We start from the raw sequence: 9,305 nt of genomic DNA on the forward strand, positions 1-9,305 counted from the left end.
GTGGTTGGTCTCCATAAGTTGATCATGGCGGAACCGATTAGTTGAAAACAAAGTAATTTGAAGAAAGGTAGACCCGAGGAAGTGTAAAAATAACTAAGGGAATAACAAGAAGCATACATCAGATCGTTTTTGTATTTTATGATTGAGGCTAGTGAATATGAACCCACATTTACCCTCCTTCTTTGCGGCCATTTTTTGTTTTGTTTCTTCCGCGAGCACTACTAGGAGAGGGACCCGTTAACTAGTAACAACTCTCGCCTCTACCCTCCAGCCTTATTTATTATCGCTGGCTACGCGTGTGTGCCCACAAAGTTATCTGGGTAAGTGTAGAAGTACCGACTGCTGTAGATAGTTTAAAGCTCATCTGTCTGCAACAGTGGCGGCGATTGAGTTCCAAAACTGGGCGGTTGCGAAGACAGTATATTTCCCTTTGTAGATAAGGTTTAGCATAGTGCGGGGGCACAAGTAGTAAAAAATTGGGGGGCAACTGCCCCCTAATCGCCGCCAATGGTCTACAACGATGTGCGTCGGAAAATAATATTAGAGCACGAAGGCACTCTTTTGCAAAAATTACACTTTCATTATTTAATTTGTTTATCGAAAGCCTTGTGACATAAATTTGACACCTTTTGTTGATAACGTTGGTTATTTGTCACCCCAGAGGTTTCGTACACAATGTAGATATGCCAATACATACCAGATCTTTTCCTAAGCATTAATATATGATGCATTACTTTATTCTATTGTAACTTTTTTTTTTTTTACAATTTTGAAAGTAAAATTAAATAAATTTGCTAAGTTAAACAAGGTTGGGTTACGACCGGATCCAAACGCACTTCGAGAGACAGTTCCCACATGCTCCTCTTCATTTTCTTCAATTTCAGATCCTCGGTAGTTATCATCATCAAAGTCATCCTCTTCTATCAAAATCTGACACACACACACACAAAAGTAGGGAATCCACTCTCGGTCATCTTTTTGAATGCCATTTTCCATAAGTGTAGGACAACATTTTCGCACTCATATAACCACCCCAGAGGGTCGATTATTATTAGCACAAACAATGTTCTTTCCAACAACTGACAGCACCTAGTAATAAAGCTGATGGCGTAGTGGTAACGTCGTCCCGAGTTTGATACCCGGTGGAGGCGCAGTGGTTTGGATTCCACTTGAAACTGTTGGTCCAATCCCGACTGGCCTTTATGTACGTACATAAAATGGACATAAAACAAGAAATCAACTCATTACGTAATCGTGCTTGAAAATTTTAACAGGAAACTCAACATAAAAACAAATATAAAATCACTCTGGGGTGGTGCAACACCACTCTACTATCAAAGAGTTAAACAATTAAAAATCGATAGATAAGCGGTACAGAACAAGACAAAACCGAACCAAGATCAACAGAACTCATTTTCACTATATTCTATGGTTACTTAAGTACACACTTTTTCTCTAGGTTGGTGATATAAGACGAATAATAGATGAAGATATATATACTTGGTTTCAGATGCTGTTAAACTAACTGGGTAGTTCATGGAACGTTGTATGAGTGAGAGTCTGGAATTTGGAATGTGGAAATTGTCGTTGTTCCGTGTTTTATGTCGAGGCATAAATGCGAGCTAAACCCCGTACCAGCTAACTGTAGACCAGGCGAACAAGAACAAGTCTCTGCGTAAGTAGTGACGCGAGACGGCTCCGCCAATGAACAGTGAGAGAAACGGTATTGTGTAATGGGCGACGGGAGTTACCCGTTCTCTCTGTCAGCGTTGCAAACTTTTGAAAAGGATAATACCGAACGCACATGGCAAACGGACCGTATTTTTATCTTCAGGTCCGTAGGATTGGTTTAAGATTTCCTTAGGGAAATATTAGGGATAAAACTGCAAGAGCAATTTTCGACAAGCCGTGCATTTAGCGTACGGACTAAGGTCTGGACCGTACGTCCGTACATGCCATTTCGCGCTTTCACTACTCGATTTTCCTCCTCCTCTGCCGTTATGCGCGGGCCTGCTCTACAATTAGCTGGGACAGGGTATAGTCAAACAAGAAAATTTGAAACCGACATTTGCTCATTTCTCTAGGTCATGGACCTTCTCTTCTCAAAACAATGATTATATGAACCATATCGTTATTGTTGTACTAGCAACCATTGTTTCTACAATTGCCATGGCTTCAGGAACTACCATGTCCAATTCGTTCACATAGGATTATGTTCATGAAATGCTAAAAGATGTAAGTAAGAATGGATTTGTTTTTATTAGAACATTAAACATGTCAAGAAAGCCGACATAATAGTGGTATGTTTAAGTTAATAAGCTAGCATTTAATGACTTAAAGGTTCGAGATTAAAGAACTGTAAATATAACTTGGAGCTACCAGTAAGGCATCAGGTGACTAATCAACTAGTTTTCAATGAACAAAACGAAATATGAACCCAGAGACTGATCTTTCGATATTTTACGAGTTCCTCTAACGTTTCATGAAATTCATTTATCCAACTTCCATACTTTTATGCTGATACATGACGGTGAGGCAAACATAATATTTAGAGTTCTTGATTGTCAAATGTGGGAGTAGTAGGCCTACAAAGGAGTAAGATTAAGCATCATAATTGTATTTTTCTGATTCTACGACGTTTTTACACCATTTTTAGCTAATCATTCCGATGAAGATGAATTATGATCAGAAGTAAACTGATGAAGACTCACAAATAAGACAAAAATCGGGTACTTCAATGACCACATCTTGAGTGCCACTGGTTAGCGAGGCGCAAATGTATAATAATTATATACAAAATATGAAATTGTAGAAATTAATATAATAATAACTAATATAATATGATAACACAGGTGTTAGTTTGTCTATCAAATTACAGCCAAGCTGAAGAGAAAGTGAATATATATTTTGAATCACATTTGGATTGTTTAATGAAAATTGTTTTATATACACTTCACGCTCAGATATACTAATCGGAACTAAGTAAGCCAAAAGTTTAAAATGCGATCTCAAACATTGTGCAATATCTTCACCGGGAATCAAATCTGGCACACCTTGACTATAAGTGGACGGTGTTAATCAGTAAATTGTTTCATGTACATTCTATTATAAGATGAAGCTGGAAGATATTGCACAGAATTTGAAAACATTACTGCCTGTCGAAATTGTGCTTACTTTTGAAATTAGTTTCTTCAAAATGTGTTCTTCTGTATTTAATGAACCACTTAACAATTTTCATTCCATTGTTGATAAGATAACGTATTTTCAGCCCATTGACAAGTTTTATAATCAAAGAACTAACTTGGAAACTATTTGATGTTCAAATATCGAAAAGTGAAACATATCTTATGTAGATATATTACAAATATTGCAAAAAAGTTAAGCTATTTCATTGTTCTATGAAGGCAATCTTATGAAAAGTTCGTTGAAATGAAGAGTGTACTCTTTCTGTCTACCTGAGAGTAGTTTTGTGCTAACTTTGCTAGCTATTTCCTTATGTAAGTTTATATTTGCTTTAATCCTTATTCAGTTTTTAAAATGCTCTTCTATTTTACAGGATGTGCGTTTTCAGGTTGGCATTCAGAAAGCCGTATTTTCTCACACGTCATTGAAGGGTATTTTTTATATTAATTAGATTAGACGAATCTTTTTTAACACTTTTTGAGACAATGAAAGTTTAGAAAATGGGTAATTGTCTTGAGATTAATGCATTTTCAACCACTACTTTCACTTTCAATTTTGTAATCTGATTTTTTTTTTGCATTTTTGATGTTTATACTTACTCTACATTTAAAACAAGCCGACATTGAGAGAGAGAGATAAGCTACTTACCAAACTCAATTTTACTGCAAGAAGGTCGAATGATAAGAATAACTTATCACTTACTTTTACAGAAACCAGTAATTAGTTGATTAAAATGTAACAACTTGAAATTACAAGTATAATAAAATTTGCAATTTTAATTTCGCTACAGATATTTGAAAAGTTGCATAAAATATTAGATAATTAACATTTTTCTTAATACTATTTACAAACTAAATTGAAACTCTAATTATTGAGTTGTGTAAAACATAAAACCATAAAATTACTAAACAAAGTATCCAAAGTAAAGTAAAGTAATTCGAGTTATGTTCCAGGATGAAAATCTTGACTTTCTACCAGTGACATGTAGTTATATTTCACATACATACTTTGGATTTTGAAATTAATTTGAAGAGAAGTATCCTAAATATATCAAGACAGGGCAGATTAAACAAGTGGCACAATTATCACGAGCAAACGGCGAGGGGGGATTATTGAGAGTGTCAACCAGTTATATTTATTATTTCTAATTTCCGAATATTTATCCGCATCAGAGATAACTAGCTGCGAGAACTCAGACTGACTATGAGGAGCGAATTAAGCCACCTACTGTTATTTTAGTATTTTTTTAAATATTCAGGATGCAGAATTTCTGTTGTCATTATTGATCCATGCAAGGAAAATACAATTTCTATTATGATTTTTTTTTATTTCTGGAACATGCTTGATGGCATCACTTCTTTTTTCCGGTGCTTATTTGAGTTTAATTAGCTGTGTATTCATCCATACTCTTCAAGATATATTGTAATTAAATATATTTCAATAAATTTAAAACCAATTAAATCATCCTCAATTATTTTTTTAATTATATTCAAAGTTGTGACAAATGGATTTAATAATTACAACCTTCATTTTTTTATTACTAACCACTTTAAAATTCATAGCATCCGCATTTATTAGATTTTGGAATTCAAATAAAAATTATATCTAGGAATTAGATTAGGTTAGGTTAGGTTAATGCTATGAAAATTTAGAATGGCAGTATTATCTTTGTTTTGATTTTATCATGAAATAAATATTTTACATAAAATCTGGTAGATAAAACCCGTATCCAATAACATATTTGACTATGTATATGTAACTATGTTACATTTTAAATGAGAGCAACATTAAATTGTGACTTGTTCTGATTTAGTGCATGCTTGGATAAGAGTCGTTTAATACAAGTGCTATCATAAAGATTAGACTATAATAATAATAATAATAATAATAATAATAACAGTAATAATAGCGACAATAATAATAAATGTAGCTCTATAATTAACAAACTTTTCCATCTCTAATAGCAATACTCATTTTTCCAACACAAATGTTTCAAAATGAAACCAACTTGTAATTCTTTAGAAAAGGCAGTAGCCTTTCATTCCGAACTCATATTCTCATTTGGCGAAGTATCCTGAATATATCAATGTAGGACACATTAAAAGTGGCACAATTATCACGAGCAAATGAGGAAATGATTTGAGAGTGTCAACCAATCGAATTAAATGTTTCTAACTTCAGAATAATTTTTCGCATCAGAATTATCGAATTGCGTGAATTCAGACTGACTAAGAGGAGCGAACGTAGGACACCTACTGTTAATTTGAAATATTCAGGATATGTAATTTCTTTTTATCAATGGAATAATGTAGGAAGTGAAGATGTTACTTCATATATTTTTTTTCATTTTGAAACATGTCTTATGCATTGATAGGTGTAACTTTTACTATTTCATTTAATTTTTTTAACATTGTATCTACATTTGATCCCGTTGATTTTCAATGTACGAGCTCAGGTATATTCAACACTGAAATACTTCCATGGAATGTAATTATTGACTATTCTAATCAGGAGGCGTTATAATATATGATTCCTAATAATACTTATTGGAAATATTTTCTCAGCTTAAGTCAGTAAATTTTATAAAGTTCTTAAATAGAAATTTGAAATCAAATTATAGATAAATTAACAATTCTTGTTTATAAGTTGTAGGCGTTCGAATTAAAATCTAATAACATTATTTAAAGCTATTTTGGGGAGTCTTAATGTTCCGATATGTGTTAATTTTTAATGACAAATGAGGAAGAGTTGAATTTAGAACGGTTCATTTATGTTTCGGAGAGGGTGAGTGTAATATTTTACTTAGTGTAATCACTTTAATGTCTATATTTAGTCTAAATCAAGATTACAATTATTCTTTTGTAATGCTGTTCATTTTTCTTGAGATTTTTGTCTCTGTCTTTGAATTTGGTAAGGCTTGTAATTCACCCATGTGACAGACGAATGAATGAATATACGCCACGAAGATTTTCAGACTGTGTACTTTTATATAACTTTTTTCTCGATTTTTACTTTTGACTTTTGTGCTGTGTTTATTACGGCAGCAAATCATAATTTTTAACCACACCAGATTAAACTGCAGTCTATTTACAAAAGAAATATTGTGGCAAGGTGTCTTATTGACGATAAAAGTGCCAAGCCTGCACAAATTCTTTGACGTCATTTCAACTACTCTCACTAAATATAGTTAAACGCGGAAATTTTGGATTCGCAGAATTAAAATTCGATACGCTCGCCATGTTTTACTTAACGAAAAGTCACACTTGATGAGCTGTTGTGCTTTGGAGTTTAGCATTATTGAAATTCAAAGCAATGCATTCATAATTTCAATTTCAACTATTACCGTTGCTGATTTTTTTAAGACTCAATCACTGAAGCTACAGCACACAGATTTTGTATTGCACAACGTTTGAAGTTTAAAAATAACATAGCAACATCAATATCTATCTTCAAAAACTTTTAAAAATAGTTTTGAATCTTGTATTTACTATCAATAAGACACCCATCCACATTAAAAGAAACTAACTAATGTAGTTTAATCTGACAGTCCTAAGTCTGTTTAAAGTGGGAAGGAAGATTACGATTTCTGTCGAAACGATTCTCTTGCAATAATTAGATGTGTTATTAATTGATTAATGTTAGATATGTTGACTGTTACAAGGTGCTGTGCTGTGTTCCCTTTGGGACAGGTGTAGATATGATTAAACGAACAAAATAAAAATTAATACACCTTTTTATGGTGTGCAGCACAACATCAGGTTTGTAACAGTGCACGGGCAATGTCCTTTGAGTTCCTTTCTGAAATCAAATTTACGTTTCTTTGTTTATTATTTTAAATGTGACGGGTACATCAGCCATTACGTTCAGGGAAAAAGTCCAGGATGGTTTTCTACAATGCCATTATTGTCATAGAGTGAGTGCAATGTTTAGCAATGTTTAAAAACAAACAATAAATTGCGAATCACCATTAACATATTCAGCTACATGAGCGTGGAATGCTTCCTCCTTCCCTCACTAATCGCAACAACTTCAAAGACAAACTAAAAACTCTATTGTTAAATGAACAATATCTGTGTTCCAGCACTCACGAATAATAGCTATCATTTCTATACCAACTTCCTAAAAACAAGTATTCTCATTTTCATTTTACTTGTTTATTTTCCCTCTCACATGTTGCCAACCCTTGACGATATTTTGTCCTTTGTCGTATATTAAGAACATTTATATGTTTTTACATAATATTAATTTCTATCATTCTTAACTATATCACACCAAGCACAATTGAGTCAATTAATTTGTGTATTCTTTGTGTATTTGTTTTCGGTATTTTTCCTTTCTCTTTTAGTGTGTAGACGAGCCTTTGCTCTCACTTTTGTAAGTATTTGTTCTTTTTGTGACTTCTTTATGTTTCTTTCTCTCTTCTTTATTTGTTTGTTTGTTATTTGTACAAACATTTAGTATGTAGAATGTGTTTAGTACGTATGTATTAGTTCATTCAAATGAAAAGGTCCATTTTATTTTTTCTGAAAAAGCTTTTTATACGAGACAGTAATTTCATGTGTTTTGTATACCCACAGGTATATGTGACGTTTTAGTAATGAGGCATCTGCGCATGTGCAAGTGTGTCCAGATAGCACGTGTCCGTTATCTAATCACCTTCACTTTTTTTCCTCCAGGTGGAACGCTGTGCTGAACAATGGAGCTGCCATTGAGGGACGTGTCCAAGGAAGAACAGCGGTGTGTCATTCGGTTTCTTCATGCCGAAGGTGTACATCCAGCGGACATTCATAGGAGAATGAAAGTTGTGTATGAAAAATGTGTATCGGACAAAACAGTGAGAAAATGGTGTAGGCGTTTTCGTGGTGGACGAAACACATTGAAGGACGATGCTCGGCCGGGACAGTTGAAATATCGCATTCCTGATTGGACAGTGGCTGCTATTGACAACCTTATTCAAGAAGACAGACGAATATCCCTGGCAGCCATTAGCGAACAAGTGAACGTGTCATTGGGTAGTGTGCATGACATTGTGAGGCACAGACTGGGTTTCAGGAAAGTGTGCGCACAATGGGTGCCAAAGTGTTTGTCAGAGGAACAAAAAAAGTGCAGAATGGGAATGTCATTGGCTCATTTGATGCGATACAGGAATGAAGGTGAGGACTTTATCAGCAAAATCATTGCTGGAGATGAATCCATCTGCCCGTATTACCAGCCAGAATCAAGGAGGGACAGTATGGAATGGAAGCATACAGGATCACCAAAACCAAAGAAAAGCAAGTCACTACCTAAAGTCGGCAAACTTATGATGACAGTATTTTTCGATGACCAAGGGCCACTGCTAGTGGAGTTCCTTCCGGAGGGACACACAATTAACGCAAACATGTACTGTGAAACACTGCATCGTCTACGGACATCAATCAAGAATAAGCGTCGAGGAAAACTCAGCAAAGGCATCATTTTACTCCAGGACAATGCTCGTCCCAATTCAGCCAGAAAGACACACGATATGTTGTAATCATTCCATTGGGAAGTACTAGACCACCCTGCCTACAGTCCTGACTTGAGTCCATGTGATTTTCACATTTTTGGACCTATGAAGAAACACCTCAGAGGACGACGCTTTGCCTCGAGTCCTGAGCTGCAGGAAGCTGTCAGGGAATGGTTTCATTCCCAGCACAAGGACTTCTTCTACCAAGGAATTCATAACCTTGTTTCAAAGTGGGACCAGTGTCTTACCTCATACGGCGAATATGTGTAGCCAACTACTATAATAAAGTTTCTGCAAGGAAATGGACCTTTTCATTTGAATGCACCTAATATATGTATCCATCGGGGTTAGGTAGTAGAACAGCTGAATTGAATTGAATAATCGTATATCACGCGTGTAGTCCTACAGATCAAAATTTAACTTATTCAAATCTTAATCAGTGTCGACAGATTGTGGTCGGCCTGTAACTGTAACCTCTCGTGTAAGATACAGAAAAAAATGATTATGCTCTGCGTTTTTAGCACTGTGTTCAATATTTCGACAAACTGAACATTTGTCAAACTTTCAGGATGAACTGGATGAAGAACCAGGTGAATTATCATACCAAAAAATTGTACCTTTACTGCAACATTTG

The 9,305-nt window shown here is 34.7% G+C and overlaps 1 protein-coding gene across 1 annotated transcript; it reads left to right on the forward strand.

The window, feature by feature from the left end:
* The first annotated feature begins 7,879 nt into the window (after positions 1–7,879).
* LOC146005524 (histone-lysine N-methyltransferase SETMAR-like) lies at positions 7,880–8,698 on the forward strand. Its single transcript, XM_083144769.1, has one exon. It carries the CDS (start codon positions 7,880–7,882, stop codon positions 8,696–8,698), a length of 819 nt encoding a protein of 272 aa, XP_083000895.1.
* Positions 8,699–9,305: the final 607 nt, after the last annotated feature.

The sequence above is a fragment of the Lepisma saccharinum genome, chromosome 23 (genome assembly GCF_977018435.1).
Source record: "Lepisma saccharinum chromosome 23, izLepSacc3.1, whole genome shotgun sequence".
Taxonomy (NCBI): Eukaryota; Metazoa; Arthropoda; class Insecta; order Zygentoma; family Lepismatidae; genus Lepisma; species Lepisma saccharinum.

Coding starts and splice junctions, on each gene's coding strand:
- LOC146005524 (XM_083144769.1), top strand. CDS start 7,880: ATGGAGCTGCCATTGAGGGACGTGTCCAAGGAAGAACAGCGGTGTGTC.